Source organism: Mytilus trossulus, chromosome 14, assembly GCF_036588685.1.
Source record: "Mytilus trossulus isolate FHL-02 chromosome 14, PNRI_Mtr1.1.1.hap1, whole genome shotgun sequence".
NCBI lineage: Eukaryota > Metazoa > Mollusca > Bivalvia > Mytilida > Mytilidae > Mytilus > Mytilus trossulus.
In genome coordinates, this window is record NC_086386.1 from 27,039,859 (window position 1) to 27,061,713 (window position 21,855).

General features: G+C 32.4%; 1 protein-coding gene across 2 annotated transcripts in view; it reads right to left on the reverse strand.

Moving 5' to 3' along the window:
- The window catches only part of LOC134697198 (polyunsaturated fatty acid 5-lipoxygenase-like), a 48,985-nt gene that overhangs the window by 21,189 nt on the left and 5,941 nt on the right, over positions 1-21,855 (reverse strand). The window contains exon 1 of one of the 2 annotated variants that reach the window (XM_063559291.1): positions 3,370-3,889. The exons of the other annotated variant lie outside the window; for it this stretch is intronic. Coding sequence (XP_063415361.1) covers positions 3,370-3,861 — 492 coding nt within the window. The 5' untranslated portion in view covers positions 3,862-3,889. Of the gene's footprint in view, positions 1-3,369; positions 3,890-21,855 lie in introns of those variants that run through there. 2 annotated transcript variants of the gene reach the window in all.

Here is a 21,855-nt window from a genome sequence, read left to right on the forward strand (position 1 = left end):
TCAACAATTGGCATACCGCATTGTCAGCTCTGTTTCGGTTTACTCGTGATAATTTCAGATATAATTCAATCTTATTAATTTGCAGTCAAAGCCATTCCTTAGATGAACATTTTCATTAGGTATTCAAGAGTCTTACAAAGGGAATGTAATGCAAATAAGACAGTATATGTTAGGAACTTTATCCGCTGTATAATAAAACTCCAGAACTTGTGTTCTCCGATGCATAAATATTGGGTTTATACCCCCCACCCCAGTTTACGACATCTTGATTGTGATGCCTCTTTAACTGCTGGTAGTGGCAGGTCCATTGAGCTTTAATTTTAAGTGGGAACCTTTGTTCCGTTTTCAACGCATCACTGTAATGGTGAGAAGAACTTCAACAAAGGCACTGTTCCTTTGCTAAGGATTTTGTCACGCGATTGAAGGAATTGCGTGCGATGAACTATTACAGCATTTACGTTCTTTACGATCCAACTTTATTTAGTGAAAAATACCGGTGAAATAACTCTTCAAATGCTAGTGTATAATGCAATTACTGTCTTTTGATGAGCTAATATGTGGTTTGATTGACTTTTGAAAAATTGATATTCTCTGAGGCCAACGGTTAAAGTGAATATCTGTTTTTCAAAATTCGATTAAACCACATATTTTCCGAAACACTAGGCAGTAATTATTCTAATCCTTATTCCGATTGAGAAACTATTATCTAATAACAATTATTTACCTAAAGACAATTGTAGATCAAACGATGAAATTGTGAATGGAAATGGGGAATGTGTCAAAGAGAAAACAACCCGACCGAGGAGTAAAAAAACAGCCGATGGCCACCAATTGGTCCTGTTGTAGAAAGAGTAGAGTGTGTGTCAGAGTATTATAGGCTGTATACGAGATTAATAATTGGGAACTTCAGCAATTCAAACTTGTCTTCTTGTTAGTGGAATCAGTTTTCAGAAATTATCATGAGATCCTTCCAAACCTTGTCAAGCTTCTAGAATTGGCTATTTTAATACCAATTTCTAGTGCGTCTTGTGAGAGGGGATTCTCTACTCAGAACATTAGATCAAGAACCTCTGTGTCCAATATGGGATCTCATGAAGATTTCTGAGAATGACCACACATAAGAATTTTGACTTTGATTAAGCTCTCAATGAGTGGAAGGGTATGAATGCAAGGAAAGTGTACAGGCAGTAAACTGGTATTTTGATGATTTTAATGATAAATGTTATCCAATTCATCAAGAGAAAACGTACTAAAATAATACCATTGATTATGTCCACATTGCTATATGTATAGCCACCTTAGGAATTATATGACCAAAAGGAACATAACGAGAATAGCAAAAATCATCTATGTTTATGAAAAATTTCATAGTTAAAATTACTAGCATATACCTTTTTGATACGTATTTCTTTACCTGTTATAAATAGTAAGAAAGGTAAGAAATGTAGTTCAAGTTTATTAATTGTAACTTTATCCCCTGGGACGAGAGATCTAGGTAACATAAAAAAAAATGTGTCGTAATATAAATTAGATTTAACTATTCTGGTCTGTTTATAATGCTAGTACGGTATTTTATAGTAAGGCTTTGTAACTTTGAATGAGAGCTTATATTTCAAAGCACATACAAACTAATAAACAGCTTTCAGAACAACATTTGTTTGTCTTATTTTCATTTTTGCATTCCACTATTCATTCATTGATTCACTTTTTTGCAATACAAGATATAATTGGGAATTTAAACGGGAAATGTGTCAAAAAGAGATGAACCCAAATGAAGAGCAGGAAACAGCACAAAGCCATCAATGGGTCTTCAACACGATGAAAAAATCCTGCACCATAGGTCACGTGGGCTTCAGCTTGCCCCCTAAACAAAAATATGTGCTAGTTCATGAACATAGAGGTCATACTAAACTCCAAAATTAATAAATGAACCAAAATTTAAAAAGACATACAATAGCTGCAATACAAATATTTTAAAACATCTAAGTTTGCTTTTCATTATAACATTCATATATCGCTACTATACCTCAATCCTAGCCTAGCAGGACCCGAATGTACTGCAAATAATTGATTTATCATCCATTGCAATAGAACAGCAAATGCTTTTTAAAGTCATATGGTACTTCATTTTATTTTAAAGTTGAATAAGTTTATATATTTAAATTGCAAAGTATTACTATAAAATACGTGTACTCTAAAAAGGGTATCAGAGCGAAAGTTAATACTTAATGAAATATATTTTGTCAATTATGTGTTATGCATTCGTAATAAATGTTTAAAAAAAAATCATGCATAGATGACTTTTAAGAATATATAAATGCATTGGTTTAAAATCATTTCCTTAGCATTCGAATTTCGTTATTAATATATGACTTTAAATGTGATTAAATATTTTAACTGCCTATGTTGTAGCCTTTGTTTAATTCAGTATGTGGTTAATATATTTTTACGTAAAACAGTTTTATACACTGTTTTTTTTCAACGAGGGATACATTATAAAAAAAACTAGATACTTGCCACCATGCCATTTTTATATTTTTCATATGAGATGCATTATCAGCTTTCGGTCAATATTAGCCAATATTAGCCCGGCAGAGTTTCGCGACTTGGGCTGATATCATGACCTAGGGATTAACATACAGTTGTTGTGAAGACTGTCATCAGTTATGTTACAGTAATAATATGACATAAAAAAATAAGTGGATTCTATGCCGGAACCCATACTTTTAATGTAACATTTTATTGAATGATTAATACTATTTTTTTTCTTTTTTCTTCTATTTCATATGCTTAATGATTTACTTCAAACCAATAGGTCAATTTGGCATCGGTAGAACATTATATTATAAATGTAAAAAGTTTTTATTGGAATGTTTTACAAACGTATGATCTTTTAACTAACTTGTCGAAATTAAGTTTTATAATTTCAATGATTTAGCAAACATTTCAAACTATAAGCAATAAAACAATCATGCTGAAATGAAAAGTGATCTTTTAATATACATTCAACAATGATATGATATCAGTTGAAATGACAATAAATAAATTGAATACAATTCTAATGAATGAATCCAAAACCTAAATAATCTACAACGATTTGTACCCGTCTGTCTCTGCCGACAACAGAAAATTAGTTGTACACGGTCACTGACTTTACCTCAGATAAATTGACTTGTTGTTCAGTAAGTTGTCTAACCCGTTTATCAAAGAGGATTACTTATATACACAAACATATTATTTTTTTTATAACTTACGAACAAAAATAAGAAAAACCGCGGCAATCGATTGTAAGATTGTGTTTTTACGGAAAGGGAAAATAGAATTTAAGACATATTTAAATATATTTGTATATAAAAATTATTTGCCTACCTGGGCAGGACCACCTTTGATTTTCTCAATAATTTGGTAAGTTTGTCTTTTGTCATTTAGTTCCATGAGTCTTTGTTCAGGATGGGGATCTAACTGGGGTAATGCTGTATCCAAATGTCTTATGATATAGTGATAATCCGCTTTAATCCAACGGAAGACGGGGAACACGTACGTGTCATTAGTTTTCATATTTTCTATACAAATCTTATCCACATACCAGTCACTGGCGAGCCCAGCATTGTCTCGCCAAAATTCTATTTCAGCAATTTCATTCCCAAAATGACTAGGCTTTTTAACTGGAAATGCATCTATATTTCCTTTCTCAAAATCATTCCGAAAAAACTTATCCAATACAAATTCCTCCGTTTTATTTTCACTATAATCTTGAAGAATTATTTGAACATTAGCATCTGTTCCCGAATTTAACCTGTCACCAGTTTTGACATATATCATAAAATTTGCGTTTTCAAAGCTCGATAAACAATCACCCATGCTGAAAGTTACAGTCTAACATAGAGGTTTCTTAGCCAGGTCAATATATAAACAGAAACGCTGTGACGAAGTATCGGATAACTGATTGGGCATAAAATGTCTAATTTCAGATTATTACATTTTATGTCCCTATTATCTATGTTAATATAATTTACAAATATGATATCTTAAGAATGCACATGTCTACAGGTGTCACAGGTAATTGTGTAGTTCAAGTGAACATTATTGAAGTTCCTGATTCAACAATTTTGATATTTGATTTAAAATTTAAACGAAAACTTTAAATGACTTTACGGTGGGTGTTCACAAGCCCCAGATTAATAAACTTTCCTTTTTTTTAATTCTTTTTCACAGATCATTTAACCGATAATATTTGTGTAGTGTTTTATGTACACTAAGCCATTTTACTATTGAAAATCGTATCACGTATTTACTATAAACCAGCTGTGTAAAACGAGAAATCGACATGTCATTCAAGAGGTAAGATATAGCATACCATAGGCGAAAGAGTGCTTCGATGAAAATTTGGACAACACTCACCATGCAGAATAGCAAGTACGAGACTAAAAATGACAGGAGCTGGAATACCATGTGAGAATGTCAGTTATCATGACTGGAACTGAATACCATGTATGAATATCAGTAAAAATTACTAAAATTGAATGACATGTATGAAAATCGATAAACATGACTAGCTGGCATTACCTGACATATACGAATCTCAGTTAACATGACTGGAATTGAATTACATGAACGAATGATAAAAGATTGTGTCAGAAACATGACTGGAGTTATATGACACGACGAATATCAGTAAACATGACTGGAGTTGGATGACACGACGAATATCAGTAAACATGACTGGAGTTGGATGACACGACGAATATCAGTAAACATGACTGGAGTAAGATGACACGACGAATATCAGTAAACATGACTGGAGTTGGATGACACGACGAATATCAGTAAACATGACTGGAGTAAGATGACACGACGAATATCAGTAAACATGACTGTAGTTAGATCACACGACGACTATCAGTAAACATGACTGAAGTTGGATGACACGACGAATATCAGTAAACATGACTGGAGTGAGATGACACGACGAATATCAGTAAACATGACTGGAGTTGGATGACAGACGAATATCAGTTAACATGACTGGAGTTGGATGACGCGACGAATATCAGTAAACATGACTGGAGTTGGATGGCACGACGAATATCAGTAAACATGACTGGAGTTGGATGACACGACGAATATCAGTAAACATGACTGGAGTTGGATGACACGACGAATATCAGTAAACATGACTGGAGTTGGCTGACACGACGAATATCAGTAAACATGACTGGAGTTGGATGACACGACGAATATCAGTAAACATGACTAGAGTAAGATGAAGATGACACGACGAATACCAGTAAACATGACTGGAGTTGGATGGCACGACAAATATCAGTAAACATGACTGGAGTAAGATGACACGACGAATACCAGTAAACATGACTGGAGTTGGATGGCACGACAAATATCAGTAAACATGACTGGAGTAAGATGACAAGACGAATACCAGTAAACATGACTGGAGTTGAATGGCACGACAAATATCAGTAAACATGACTGTAGTTAGATCACACGACGAATATCAGTAAACATGACTGAAGTTGGATGACACGACGAATATCAGTAAACATGACTGGAGTTAGATGACACGACGAATATCAGTTAACATGACTGGAGTTGGATGACGCGACGAATATCAGTAAACATGACTGAAGTTGGATGACACGACGAATATCAATAAACATGACTAGACTAGAGCTGGATGACAGACGAATATCAGTTAACATGACTGGAGTTGGATGACGCGACGAATATCAGTAAACATGACTGAAGTTGGATGGCACGACGAATATCAGTAAACATGACCTGAATTGGATGACACGACGAATATCAGTAAACCTGACTGTAGTTAGATAACACGAGAATATCAGTAAATATGACTGGAGTTAAATGACACGCAAATATCAGTAAACATGACTGGAGTTGGATGACACGACGAATATCAGTAAACATGACTGGATTTGAATGACATGACGAATATTATGACTGCAAGTCTATGACATGTAATATGCAGTAGGTACATTCTAATAATCACAGTAAACATGGCTTAAATAATAGGACATAAACGGATCTCAGTAAACGTGGCTTGACTCATAGGACATAAACGGATCTCAGTAAACGTGGCTTGACTAATAGGACATAAACAGATCTCAGTAAACGTGGCTTGACTAATAGGACATAAACGGATCTCAGTAAACGTGGCTTGACTAGTAGGACATAAACGGATCTCAGTAAACGTGGCTTGACTAATAGGACATAAACGGATCTCAGTAAACGTGGCTTGACTAGTAGGACATAAACAGATCTCAGTAAACATGTCTTGAATAATAGGACATAAACAGATCTCAGTAAACGTGGCTTGACTAATAGGACATAAACGGATCACAGTAAACGTGGCTTGACTAATAGGACATAAACGGATCTCAGTAAACGTGGCTTGACTAATAGGAGATAAACAGATCTCAGTAAACATGACAGAAATTGAATGACGTACTTGTATGAGAATCTCTGCATAATTGACGTGTTTTAAAAAATCTCAATACAATAGCTTGAATGAAATGACACGTTTGAATCCCAGTAAACATGACTGAAATAAATATGACGTATAAAAATCTGAGTGAACATGAATTAAATGACGTGTATGGATGGATAAATGTATGAGGGTTGCTTACCATATATCTAGTGGCAACATTACATCCGGTAAGGACGAAAACATGTTAATGTGGTATGAACAATGAATAATGCACTTTAGACGAGCATTGAGGACGAGGACATTGCGATGGTTCGGTTATAAAAATATTCTGACTTTGTGCAGACATTTTATAAGTCTTGATGACTACAACGAATATTTCTTCTTTTTTTCCAACGAAAAAATTGAATCAAAACTCATTTCAGATGTGTTCAGGTTTTATCATGATATTTATAGAATAATTATTTAGAGATGGAAGATTGAGGATTAACGTTTTAAAATATATATGACAAAATATATGGGAATCTATTTGAGTGGAAAGGCATGCAAATCTTTAAAAAAGCTAAAACAAAGTTTGCATGTCAAACAATATAAGTTCCAAGTAATGGACAGCAGAAATATAAATTAAATGTAAAATATACTAGTAAACGATAATATTAAAGCCATTCCTGAATTTTTATTAGTCAGTGTGGGAGAAAACTAGACATTTCCCCGCCTTTTACGGGCACACATTTATGCCACCCACCTAATCATCGATCTGTCATCGAAGGATGTGTATGTCTTTTACCTTATAACATCATTAAACTAAAAGTACACATATCAAGTAGATTCTATTCATATTAATATGACGATCTTTTTTATATTCAATACTCCTGATGTCTTAATGCGTTCAAAAACATACATTTTCATTACAGCGATTAGTTTACAAATAGATATTATAAACTGACAGACAGATTTGACATAATGATTTAAATGTTAGATCCTAATCTGAAAGCCAAAATTTGCATATATATATATATATTCAACGCTAACTCGTTATTTGAACAAAAAATGTACGAGGCTTTTGGTTATTTTTTAAATTTTCTACATTTAGTTTTTATAATTTTACTTGAGTATTGTAAATAATCCCACCAACATATGTAAACTAAAACATGATTTGGGTCAAATTTGTATTTATTTAACATTGTTATTTCTCGGATTAATACCTATATTTATCGCAATCTGTTGCATTGCTTCGACATAATACGTTTGTAAGATTGTAAAATCATTCATCAAACCGAACAATTAATCATGTACCTGGGCTGGTCCATTTTCAAATTTGACCTTCAACTGATAAGTCTTTCTTTTCTCGGAGAGTTCCATATATCTCTGATTTGGGTATATATCACACTGGGAGAGAGAGGTGTCCAAATGTTGAATACAGTAATGATAGTTCTCCTTAATCCACCGAAAAACCGGAAATATACTGGCTTCCGCTGTGGACTGATTTTTCACCTCTATCCAATCTACATACCATGAACTTGAAAATCCTGACGTGTCTCGCCAAATTTCTATCCGCTCGATTTGAGGAATATTTATGTTTGATTCTACTGGAAAAGAATCAGTTGTTCCGGATTCAAAATCATTTCTGAAAAAGTTGTCCAAGACAAATTCTTCTGTTTTAATTCCTTTGCATCCATAAAGAATTATGCGTACATTTGCATCGGTTCCTGAGAATTTTTTGTCGCCAGTTTTGACAAGAACTATGTAAGAAATTCTGCCCATTTCTCCTTCACACAAGAACAATGTAATAAATCCTGCCCAATTGTCATTCACACAAGAAGAACAATGTAATAAATCCTGCCCAATTGTCATTCACACAAGAACAATGTAATAAATCTTGCCCAATTGTCATTCACATAAGAACAATGTAATAAATTCTGCCCAATTGTCATTCACATAAGAACAATGTAATAAATTCTGCCCAATTGTCATTCACACAAGAACCGTTAGAAATCCTCCCCAATTATCATTCACACCAGAACAATGTAATAAATCCTGCTCAATTGTCATTCACACAAGAACAACGTAAGAAATTACGCCCATTTCTCATTCACACAAGAATCATATTATTATACTTCAAACTTTAAGACAAATCGTCTTTTAACAGATTGTTAGCATCTAATTAGAGTTTAATGAAGGAAGAATCTCTGCATTTAAATAGTTTGGCAGATTATAGATACGGTTCGATACTTTAATATAAACCTGTGCGCGCACTTAATTCGACCAATTATCAAATTGTTATTGTAAAACATTCTATAACATATACATAACACGGTTGAGACTAAGCACACATCTTTACAGTGTTACATAAGCCTGACATGTTACCTGTTTTAATTATTTTAAAACCATATTGCACAGATATCTTAACGTTTATGAGATAATGCAGCCCATGTTAGTTAATTATTTTGCACTGATTTGCACACAAATTCCTGTGGAATCCTTGTCATTAATCGTTGGTTCTCTCGTTTAAATTGCTTCACATTTTGTCTCGTTTAAATTGTTTCCCATTTCGTCTCGTTTAAATTGTTTCACATTTTATTCGTTTAAATTGTTCCCTATTTTGTCATGGTGGGGTCCATATAGCTGACAATACGTCATGGAGTCTGTCCATTGCTGACAGTTGTACGGTGACCAATAGTTGATTGTATTCAAGTCAATTAGATTGGGGTCGTTATCATACAAATGTACCACATCTTGACAAATTTTCGATTCAACATTTCGTGTAAAGGTTTTTCTGACAAAACTGCAGTCTACAAAACAGTGTTTTGTGATTATACATGTTCTTTTGATATTAACTGACGATTTTTGCCTGAGTCATACTCTACACAAGCTTGACCAGTAAGTGTTGAAATTTTGAAAAGACGGCATTAGATCTAATCGAAAAGTGGATAGTTCTATAAACAGTAACGGTTTGGCTACATGTAAGTAATTAAATTAGTTATTATAGTGACATGTGTTTTTCACAAAATATTATATAATACAGTGAGATATAAAAAAAAAAACAATAATCAGAACACCCGACCCTTTGGGTCTATAAGTCACTTTAAGCATAAGTTTCAATGCTATGACGAACTTTCACATGTAACATACATACATACGATGTCATTCACATATATTGTATAAAGAGAACGTCAAACTTAAAACAACTATGTGTTTAAAAAGACTTAAATCAACTACACCAGTTACTAAAATTGGAAAATAATATTCTAATCACTCAACTACAAGATCCTCACTATGGACAGGCACATAATTAAAATTATACAGAAAGTGGCTGGGTTAAATATGTTTATGAGCGCTCACCCCCCCCCCCCCCCCCTTTTTAAACTTGGAACTGTGGTATAACAGTACACAATAAGAACAGACTAAAAAAGCACTTGAAAAAAGTCTTTACACATCAGATCGATTAAAATAGAAATGCGTCTAACAAAAACACAAAGTGAACGTGGACGAGTACTTATACATGTTATACATCCCAAAACAAAAACAAAAAAAGATTCTTAGTACAGATCTGAGAGTAATCGCAATTACTGAAAGCTAATTCAAATCTAATAACAACAAAACAATCATGACTTTTTTTTGTATCTGAAACTAAAATATTAAATCTGTTAATATTTATTTTAAAGACGTCCTTAACCGTCAGAGATAAATCATATTCAATGCAAAACTATAGGTATCGACAGATTGTAGTACCGTGAAAGTACATGTGTAACTTTTAGAATTGTTTTTTTTTATAATAACATTTATACCGATAAAAACAATATTCGGTATTCTGCGTTGACCGTGCATGCGCACATTTTTAGAATAAAGCGCTTCCGTTTCCGCGCTTTTAACAAAATGAACTTCGGTCAACACAACAACAAATGGAAGTTTTTAACGACCTTGACTGGCTATACAGCCCTTGCATGTTCGGCCCTGGCTTGCGCCTTTTTGGGCATTAAATAATTTATATTTTTACCATGTCGTAATTGACATAATTTAGAATGATAAAGAAAGTTTAATAAAAACAAAACTTTAAAAAGCAAAAGTTTGAATAAATAAACACTTTTACACCCCAATGAAGTTACAAAAAGAAGCATTTTTATAGTGCGATACACCGAAGTATGCTTCTGACAATCAGAAACACTCAAAACCAAACTTTAAGTATCTTTGAGACTACATAAAAAAGATAACAGCAAACATCGTGTTAGGTTAGGTATTACATCTATGGTTATATTTTCTTTGAAATGTAGTTCTTAGACTAAATGGTACAATTGAATTATCAATGAACTAGATATTTGTTAAAATGTATTATTTAAACTGTACAAGGCTAACAGTGTACCATCCAGTGGTACGCAAACATGACAATTTTTGTATTAAAATAGACACATGAAACTTCACGAATGGGGAGAAAATGCTTATAAATGATCACGAAACGGGTCGAAATTATATATCAATATACTAAATAAATGAATAAAAAGAAGATACCAATGTGTTAAATTGCTATACGATATATTCTCATTTGCGTGATGAAACAAATTCCTCTATAACACATCTACCGACTTCTATATCAAATGTATATAGCTTGTGTGAATCTAAGGTTAAATCAGTTGTCTTAGGAACATTTTTTTCTGTTTAGATACTGACAGAAATCTGTTGAATAGGAAAAAGTCAACTGGGCATAGTTTCTTTGATCTTCTATAAGCACGTGATACGATAGATCATTTGCTATACGTATATTAGTAAAACATCGATCATTGGTAAACAGCGTAGTATGATGCAGCACATTAGGTTTAGATGAGATTGTCGCTCTTGAGTTCTAGACAAATCACCAATTTGATCATTATTTAATTTACAACATAAAGGATATTTGCCTATGTAAGTTCATTTAATGCAAAGATTAAGAGATAAACTATATATAACTTTTGTTCTACCTGGATCGGAGCACCTTGGACTTTTACCGCCAGTTGGTACATCTCCCTCTTTTCCTCTAGTTCCATTTCCCTCTGCTGGTGGTAAGGGTCATTTTTTGGAAGACAAGTATCAAGATGTTGAATTCTGTAATGATAGTTTTCTTTAATCCAACGAAATAGGGGGAATATAAAAACATCTCCAGTTTTCTCAATAGTAACTTCAACCCAGTCAACGTACCATGCAGCAAAAAGACCAGCACCATCCTGCCACAGTTCTATAGAAACAATTTTATCGAAATTTTGCTCCAGTCTGATGAGAAATGAATCGATATTTCCTGCTTCAAAATCATTCCTAAAGAACTCATCCAGAGTTTGTGGTTCCGTTTTTTGTCCGTCCTCTCCATGGAAAATTATACGCACATTTGCATCAGTACCTGCTCCTTTCTTGTCACCGGTTTTGACTTCAATTTTATATTCATAGCTTTTAGAGGCTTCCATTGTCACTTCAAGTTTATCTTTTGAGACAAAAATTTATACACGAGATGTTATCTTTATACTTTTATCCAGGTGTATTTGTCGTAATCGCTAGTTAGTGTTTGTATGCAAATATAACTACCTTTGCAATAAATCTATAAATTCTCTATCCAAACATATCCTTTTTCACAGGTATACCTGGCTGGGTAAGCCTATCACCCACCGAAGACTACGGAAGGGTGTACGAGATACTAGTACTTGATTATGTAATGTGAACTAAGAAGAATGCAGATATGCTGGTATCAAATTTAACCATTAAATATTGCTATTGACATTTGCTATCTGTCTGTCTGTCTTATTCTCAACAAAGATGAAATGATTATGTTCATAATTATTTATGATTGTCAAAATTATTGTCTCAAGTATCAACTGTATTGTAATAAATTAATTTGTTGCTCTTCATTGGAATAAAACATATCTTATCTTATCTTATAATATTTTTAGCAAATGACAATACAATTATTCAATTTATTGTACTGCATTTCTAGTATAACCCTAAAGAAAAAAGCAGGACAGTTACAATTATAATGCAAATGAATATGATACTTTGTTATTTGAGTAAAAACCCAAAAGCTAAAACTAATTAAAATATATCAAAAGGGAGACAACAAACACAGATTGGACAGTCCCGATGGATATTTGCTGTTAAATGTAATATCTTATTTATTAATTTTGGATCTTTTAGTCTTTATTAAATGTTAGAAAGGTAACTTTGTATGTTTTTGAATGCATTTGTACAATTATTTAGTGCTACGATTCATCGCCATTCGTGGTAATTGTTTAAATAGTAAAGAAATTTTGCGCAGACACTCTGATAATAATCAAGAAAATATTCAGTTGTGTATGATAGCCCTTGTGACTCAAAGTTTACACGGATAACATTCACTTCGATTATCACAGGTTGAACCTAAAAAAAACATTCAGTTCTAATAAGAAATATGGTCACTCTTGGTCTTCTTCCGATCGGCAGTAAAAACGCTTGCCAAAGTGGTTCGTCCGTTTAGCTATGTGGGATGTACAAGTTTGAAGCCACGTCTGATCAGAATGGGGCCGTTAAATCAATAACTCGTGTAAAGAGAAGGACATACATGCTCTTTGTACGTTAACCACTCTTTGAATGGTGCGTATGTGGCATTTTTTTAAGACATAATATAATTTCAGTCCCTATCTATTATATTTTTTTTAAATGTTAATTTGTTTTCGTCCTTAACAGGAGAAAGGGGGGGGGGTTAGTAGGAGTCATGATCCCGAAATCCCGGGCTTAAAAATATGGAATCTTGAGGTCCCAAATTTAAATAAATTGAAATCCCGCCATCCCGAAATTCGAAATAATAATTCACGGATCCCGAAAGAGTCAATCACGAAATCCCGAGCTAAAAAACACCCGATCCCGAAGCCCCTCTTAACATACATGAAATAAAAGCAACTACATGTTAAGCATCCACTAATCATAAATCAAATCCTGGAATATGTTATTCAAGCCTTATCATTATGGTGTCCAAGACGGCCATTTTGTGCAAAATTGAAACAACCATCTGTTAAAATAGTGATGCATACAGTTAGGGACGACATAATGATACATGTAGCCTAGTTGTGTGCATTTCTATGATAGATCCGATCCGTTTACTGTTTTCAGTATACTATATTAACTGTAGGACAATGTTCTCTTAATCCATATGAATGAAACAAAATAGGCAATGTTAATAGATATAAGAAGATATAGTATGAGTCTAGTGAGACAACTCTCAATTTGTAAAAGAAAAAAACATTAAAGGTCTTCAACATGGAGCCTTGGCTCGTTAAGTTTATTTTTGAATGAAATTGACATGACCTAAACGCGGACCGTAATGGTGACCCAAAAATAAACTTAACGAGCCAAGTCTCCGCGTTGAAGACCTGTAATATTTTTTCTTTTACAAATGAGAGTTGTCTCACTGGCACTCATACCATATCTTCTTATATCTATTAACGACAGGGAAGTCAACAAATTAATGTTCGAGCGTAAATGCTTAATTCCGGGATGAAACTAATACTCGTATATATTGTTTATTTCTGTGATTTATTGAAAAGGAAAAAATACATTTTTGTGCTTAGTGTACTAAGATGTTTCTTGATACTGAATATATTTCACGGAAAAAACTCAAGTTTGAACAATCATCATTGTCTTTTTGATATGGGAAATATGATAACTTCACACTCACATGTCGTAAAATGGTATAAAATGATATTAGAAGTTTACATTAGTTAAACTGGTGATATTTTTAACTTATTACTGTTCGTTCTTCTGTGTACTGTTTAATTCCATTGTTGCAATTTTGACGGGAGAAAAAGGAGGTGGGGGGGGGGGGGGGGGGGGGGGGTCGTGCAGTTTCAATACACAAGCTAGTTGAACTCCGCCACATGTTTATATCCCGATTAGAAGTCGGACACGTAGGCAGTACATGTTAAAAGCCCCCTTTTCTGTCCCATTTCAAGCATGCTATGTTGGTGGTCGAATTTCAATAGTCTGTGTTATTTCCTTTTCTAATATTTATATGCCTTTTTAAAAGTACGGAAATTTTGAATTTACTCCTTATTTGCATTAGAAAATGATTGATACTTTCCATATTACTACAAAATACACCTAGAAAAAATCATTCTAATATCTTGAACGGTCATAGGAAATGTATTTCATAAATTTATATTATCGGAGATTTAATGCTTATTTAAAAAGGTAAATATTTTATATTACAGGTGTGATATTTGCTTTATATTGTTGACTTTTGAAATTTGTCTGCTCAAGTGATTTTATTCAAGAAAAGACATAATATTAAACAACCGCAATAAACCATTAAACGTAACAAATGTGATTTAAATGGTGAAGTACTACTTCCTGTAGTTAAATTGTAATATTGATGATCAAAACATATGACAAGAGGTGTGCAGATATTTAAGTTTTTTTTCTTCATATCAAAACATTTATTTGTATTAAGAGATGTTTTGATATGAAGAAACAAATTTGTCTGTCATATGAGCACTAACAATAAATATTGCATGTCTTTAATATTAGCAACAATACATATTATTTGAAAATTGGGAAAATTATATTATCGAAGGAACTTTGTATAAAATGCAGTTGACAATATTAGAGTTATAAAAATTCCTGTTCATAAATCTCTGTGCTTGCTTTTCATAGTTTTATAACGAAAGAACATGCGACTTGATAGTAAATTATTCAAAGGGGAATCAACATGTAAGTAAATCGGTAAGGTTATTGCTCATTGTGGAAGGTCGTAATGAGACCAATAGTTGTAACTTCTCACATCTTGGTCTCTTATGAAGAGAGTTGTCTCATCGGTTATCATACAGATCTTCTTATTTTCAAAGCGAGTCTCTAAAAGACTCTCTGATCCTGATGCATCAGATTAGTAATATTGTATGCCATAAATGAGGACAAGGAAAATGGCTATTTTTATTTTAAACGTAAGAAGTTTTATTATATTCTTCTATTGCATACTATGACGCAAAGGTACTCAAAGCAATCAAAGAGGAAATCATATATATCTTATCATATGTATCAGTAGCAGAAGAAAGGGGAGCGATGAAAAAACTTTAAGAAATAAGGTTTATATATATACAGCTTTGATTCCAAAGAATCATAGAGGAAATAAATTACCTTCATCTAAAATAAAACTATCATCACTTGGGGGATGAAACAACTAATAAATTAGCGTAAAGATAAGAGGAGGTACTATCGTTGTATTTAGATTTTACATCCCTGCAAACTGTGCAAAGTGTATAAAATATTATATTTGACAGAAAATATAAATCGGTAAACAGATGATGGAAAAAGATGATATCATAAGAGTGCAATGCAATATCGAGGTAAAATGCACATTTTTTTGGTATCATGATATATAGGTCAGTTTCTAAATAGACAGCTGATGACACCTAACTTGATTAATAATATACTTTATTTTATCATATAATGTATCCCGCACCTCCTTTGACTCACATTTATAGATTTGCAAAACATTTACATATATCCATAAAATTACAACGAAACTCAGTCCTATACATTACTGTTGATTTTGAATACAATTTTAATGTTTCATTGATATAACTTATTGCAAATTTGACAAGATTTGACATTTAAAATATGTGAAATACATTTCATAACTTAACTTCCGATAGAATTTTGATTTAGGTTTCTAAGTCAAGTGTGTACTTCATTTTTCATTTTGTAGGTTGATACTTGGAAGGTAAGCAAAATCAAAATTGCAGTTTTGAGCAATCATAAGTATTCCTCTATAAATGGCTTGAGACCTGGGCATTGATAGTCATACGTTTTATATATTTATCGCCCGATGTAAAGAAAATGAGTTGAATTTAGCAGAGACCATCACAACTCAGTATTTACAAAATAATACGCTGATAGATATGTATATTTAGCTACACCCATTTAGCTAACAAGAATTATGATTTGGAACATGAAACATTCAAATTGTTATATTTGATAAAAGCATATTGGAAACATAAACAATTTTTAAAAAAACTAGTGCAATACATCATTTTTTAGTTCATAGAATAATGCATTAAATTTTTCCTTTTTATAATTTTTTACATGAACTTGGGCCTCGACTTGGGCACAGTTCAAATAACGTAAGCGTATTTGTCAAATAACATGCTGAACTGCAGGAAATACCATCGCCTTCAAGGTAATACGGTCATTACTTAAAATTCTATAGGATGTTATGCATAATAAAAAAAAATCTGACATAAGCTCTTAAGCAAACTCAAAGTTCAACAAAACAAGCGAATTTCAAACTTTCACCAAACTTTTAGTTTTCCTTTGTTTGATTAGTGTCCATGGGTGAAAGGTGGAATCTAGAACTCCCATTGTGTTGGAATTTAGAACTTCCATTGTGTTGGAATTTAGAACTTCCGTTGTGTTAGAATCTAAAACTTCCATAAAGGTGGAATTAAGTCACTGAAAGTCATGAAAGTAACAAACAGCAGTTAATGACGAAGCACTATTTGATTTATATATCTAATAGAGATAGAAATCTTGAAGCATATTTTTATTTCATGACATTCAATGAATATTTTAGCATATTATATTCCATATAGGGAAGAACAAAAAAATTGCGAAAGAAAATTTACAGATCTAACATTGTTGGGTTGATGTTTAGACGAGTTGTATATTCCATATAGTATATAATCATTGGGATATTGCATCGTGCAATGATTGCAAATATAAGTGGGATAGCGGATGGGTAGCGTCATCATGAAATAAGGGGAAATAAACGCTGAAAAATTTAAAAGTAAATAATTCCCTAATTCCAATAGATTTGCTCCTTCTCATTATTGCTGCAACAGAAAAAATATGTAAAACTAGTGCTTAGGGTGTAAAATGTCTTTATTCATAAATAATAGGGTTAAACATACAACTCCATGGGTTAAAGAACTAATACTAGTATATAAAGTTAATCGCCATTGGCGACTAAGGCGCAATGTATAAAATATCACGTATACACTGTTAGAATTTAACGAAAGTCTTAAAACAGATAAAATTACATAATCGAGACGCTATTGACACAAAAAAAGTATATTTGTCTAACATGAAATCTGTAGGTCAAATTTTGATCAATTTTTGGTATATTGTCTAGTGAACAATTAATGTCTCTAAGCGGTAAAAAAAGGCTCATCAGAGCCGCATTTGTGTTTTCATTGTTATTGTGTACACATATACCGAACTTACTCAATTACTATCTACGAAAATATGATAAATTACATGGGTTTTTTTCCTGTTCACATATTTAGGGTATATTTGGCTTTGCAGAAGTTGTCTTCTCTTTCACGACAGTTTACAGTGTTTTTACATCCGATTAAGGATGAACGCACGATTAGCGAATGCAGCACGGAAATACACGGGACGATGAACGATGAGTATAAAAAAAAGACGATGTGGTATGATTGTCAATGAGACAACTCTCAAAAGATACCAATTGGACTCTTTCACAAGCAAAAAAAATAACTGTAAAAATATAAGAGCATACACTACAAGCACAGGGACACATTCTACTGCATCCAACCAGCACGAGTAACTAACCCTACATTAAAATAACAAAAAAGAAGAGGTGTCCATACGGTGAATGATGATCAATGAAAGAATTGAACATGCAAATGTAACGGACGATGCACGATGAACAATGAACAAAAAATCAGGCAGTTTGAATAACAGAGGGTCGGTAGAAATTCCTATAAAACACATGATGTTTATCCCAGAGACAAATCCAATTAGAGTTATGAATCGGATTTAAAGTACAGACGTGGAGGAGCAAATATTTTTTTGATAATTTAAAAAAACAGCTTTATTGTATGTAAAATAACTGTAGGGATGTCCATTTCATTACACGATACACAAATGTATACATTATGCTATGATGAAATTAAGCAGTTCGAGATATAATATATATGCAATCTTTTACTTTTCTCTTAAAGTTGCTTTTAAATATAATTTGTATTTGTATATATATTTTTTGTTACTTTCCAGAGGTGTGCCTGAGACAAAGGTTTTATATATATACTAATATGTGATAACTGTTGTTTCTTATTTGTGTTTGTAACTTGTGTTGTTTATTATATTTGTAAAAGAATATTATATTACAATGATATTATATTATGCTCCTTGTGAGCCCATTTTATGGAAATAAAGCATCTATATATATATATATATGCGAACCGAACTTGTGAACTATAATATAATCGCGGATATGACATGAATGTACGGAACGTCCTCATCCACTTCAAACATCCTTAGATTAAAGTATGTAAAAGGATGATTCTCGTATAGAAACTGCATAACGCACTTAAAATCACTTTTCACATTTTAAATTTTCCGTTACAAATTGAGTTTTGGATTATTTATTATTTTTCTATTTGTAATGGTGTATATTAATTAATAAGACATTTTGGCAACTAGGAAAGGATTCCAAACCAATAAAAAATAGATTCAGGACATGAGAACATAAAAAGGGCAACTAACAACCAAAAAACAAGCGAGAGCGATGCAAACAACTGCATGTCCCCAAGCAGCCTTCACCAATGGATAAAACATTTGCCGTATAGTAAGCACTGATAGATCCTTGATAACAATATAAAATTATTTTAAAAAAAGAACACCATTGTTACTTGAACTTGCAAATGACAGAACTCAATAAAAGTTTAGTAGTTGCATCCAATTAGAGAAATTAGATATAATCGCATCAGTTCTGAAATCATGAGAGTATGTAGATTATGCGGGAAAGTTTCTGATAGCACTAGAGTTTCAATCTTCAAGAAACAAATGTTAAATGAGTTTCGTTTTCGGCCTTATTCGGAAACATTTGAAGGAAAAACTGAAACTGAAACCAGCTCAAAAGTCACAAGTACGCCCTTAATCAAGTTTACAGATATTATCAACATAGATTTACATTGGTAACATCCAGTGGTAGTGTTAAAAATATAATCCTATCTAAAACGCCAATCGAATATCCTCTCTTGCTTTGAAAACGGGGTATTTTCAAGCTTAAGAAACCCCAAAAAAATTCTTGGAATATGCAAGAGATGAATTGGATAGTATATGACGTTGATGATACAACGATGGCCTTGTAAATAAAATCGTACAAACATCCGAGTATACTTAGAACAAACTTCATATGGAAATAACTTGATTAAGTATATATTTTGACATAGGAGTAACTGATAAGCTAATTTAAGTCTTCCGTATTTTTTTATAATTACGTGCATGATAATCAATAACTTTCATTGTTTTTTTCGGAATCATGTCGTACATAATAGAAACATACTGTGAAACATACAAGGAACAAGTCAAAGCTGTTCTCGTAAACAAAATGCTCCAATCAAATTGAATACCGAGGCCGAAGTAGTTTTTAACTTTGAAATGTGGTTTTGATTACAATTTCCTATTTTGTACGCCCTAAAAGGTTGTAAAAAGTGTAGATTTTGTGTAAAACCCAGTTTTTGAAAAATTCAAATGAATTTTTTTTTCGAATTCCATCATGGATTTTATTCTTTTATCAGTTTTAAGAATCATTAGACCTTCATTCTTAAATATTAATTTTTAAAATGTGGTTCTGATTACAATTTCTTATTTTTTAAGCCTTTAAAGGTCGTAAAAAGTGAAGATTTTGGGCAAAATCCAGTTTTTGAAAATTGAAATGAAGATTTTTTTCTAATTCCAACATGGATTTTTTTCTTGTATCAGTTTTTAAGATCATAAGACCTTCCTTTTTAACTATTTATTATAGAAAAATGGTTCTAATTACAATTTCCCATTTTTTACTACCTAAAAGGTTGTAGGAAGTGTGGATTTTTGGAAAAATCCATGTAATAGGTGGTGCTGAAATTTATCATCATTCTGCAAAATAAGTATTAAATTCTTTGCAATTTGACAGGTATTTATACTGAATATTATGAATTGTAATTTATTTATTATTTATATTTTACTTATATGAGATTTTTTTTATTCAAAGGTAAAAGTATTTTTTCTATTGAAAATGGGAAGAATTACCTCCCTTTTCTGATTGTGTGATAAAAAAAAAATTTGACATGGATTTCTTAATTAAACATGAAAACATGTTAAAAAGTGTTATATCTTTATTTTCTATGCCATTTTGAAGCATTCTAATTACATCAACCTGAGCAGCGTACTCCCTTAAAGAGCAGTCATAAACAAATATAAGATTTGGTAGAGTTGCCAATAACACAACAATAAAGTAACATTTAAGCAACTGTGGGTTACCGTACAACAATGCGGAAACCGAATACCGTATAGTAAGCTATAATAAATCCTAAAGTTAAGAATTTTAAGCGATGTCCATATAGCTGCTAGTGTCCATCGATACAGTATTGTTTCTACTGTATTTTGAATGGTATTTCGTTATCAAGTATAACTTTATTGTAGAAGCAATGATTTAGTTCTGTTTTAATTGCCTTTACGTAGTTTTGTTCGTTCTACTAACCAATACTTTGTCTTGTGAATATTCATCATGTTCTGTTGAAGGTGGTCATAGTAGAACAAGAACTTAAAAAGAGGAAGGGTAGTTGTCAAAAGCAAATGAAACCCTACCATGTAAATGTGCATGACCGAAGTAGTTTTCATTTTTTTTTCATTTCTAAATAGTAACTGTTTACTGTGGTTATTTTGGGTTTTGGTAAAGATTGGCATATTGTACACTTAACTGTCTATTTCTGAAGGCCGTTCGAGATTTTTTTGGCCTTTCAATTGGGTGGACGTTTGATTTCCGTTTGTTAATATTCAAGTACACTTATTACAGTGTTAATAAGTTAAAATACAGTGGTAAATATTAAGAGTTTATTAAGTGTAGGAAAGGGTAAGTGTATTATCAATATATACAATGAGTACAGAAAGTTGATGGTTATATTTTGACTGGAAACGATCACTGATAAAACAATAAAATCAGCTACCGCAGAACAGGGTCTTTACAAATGTCGACATTTTTACCAATTGTTATTTTTATATATTTAGGGCAACCAAAAGACATTTGTTGTTAAAAGCCACACACCCAAAAAATAAACAACGAGCAGACTGTTTCAGCAGTCCACAGATTTCTGAACAATATTGGACAGCTAACTTCATTATAAAAACTGTGGGTGAACACATGTGCTCCAGAAGAATTAGCACGTCACAAACAAGAAAAAGAGGGTTAGGTTAAGATGTGACTAAGACGGGCGGATTATATGCACGTTTATATAGTAATCTATGACACAGATACAGTTATGTATTTATCAATGAATTGAAATGTGTGGATGATGACAAATAAACAACGAACAGGCAATAAGTTGATAAAAATTGATTTCTGCATACATTCATGCAGCAGTAATGTCATACCCATAAAATATAACACTAAACATTAAAGTTGATCA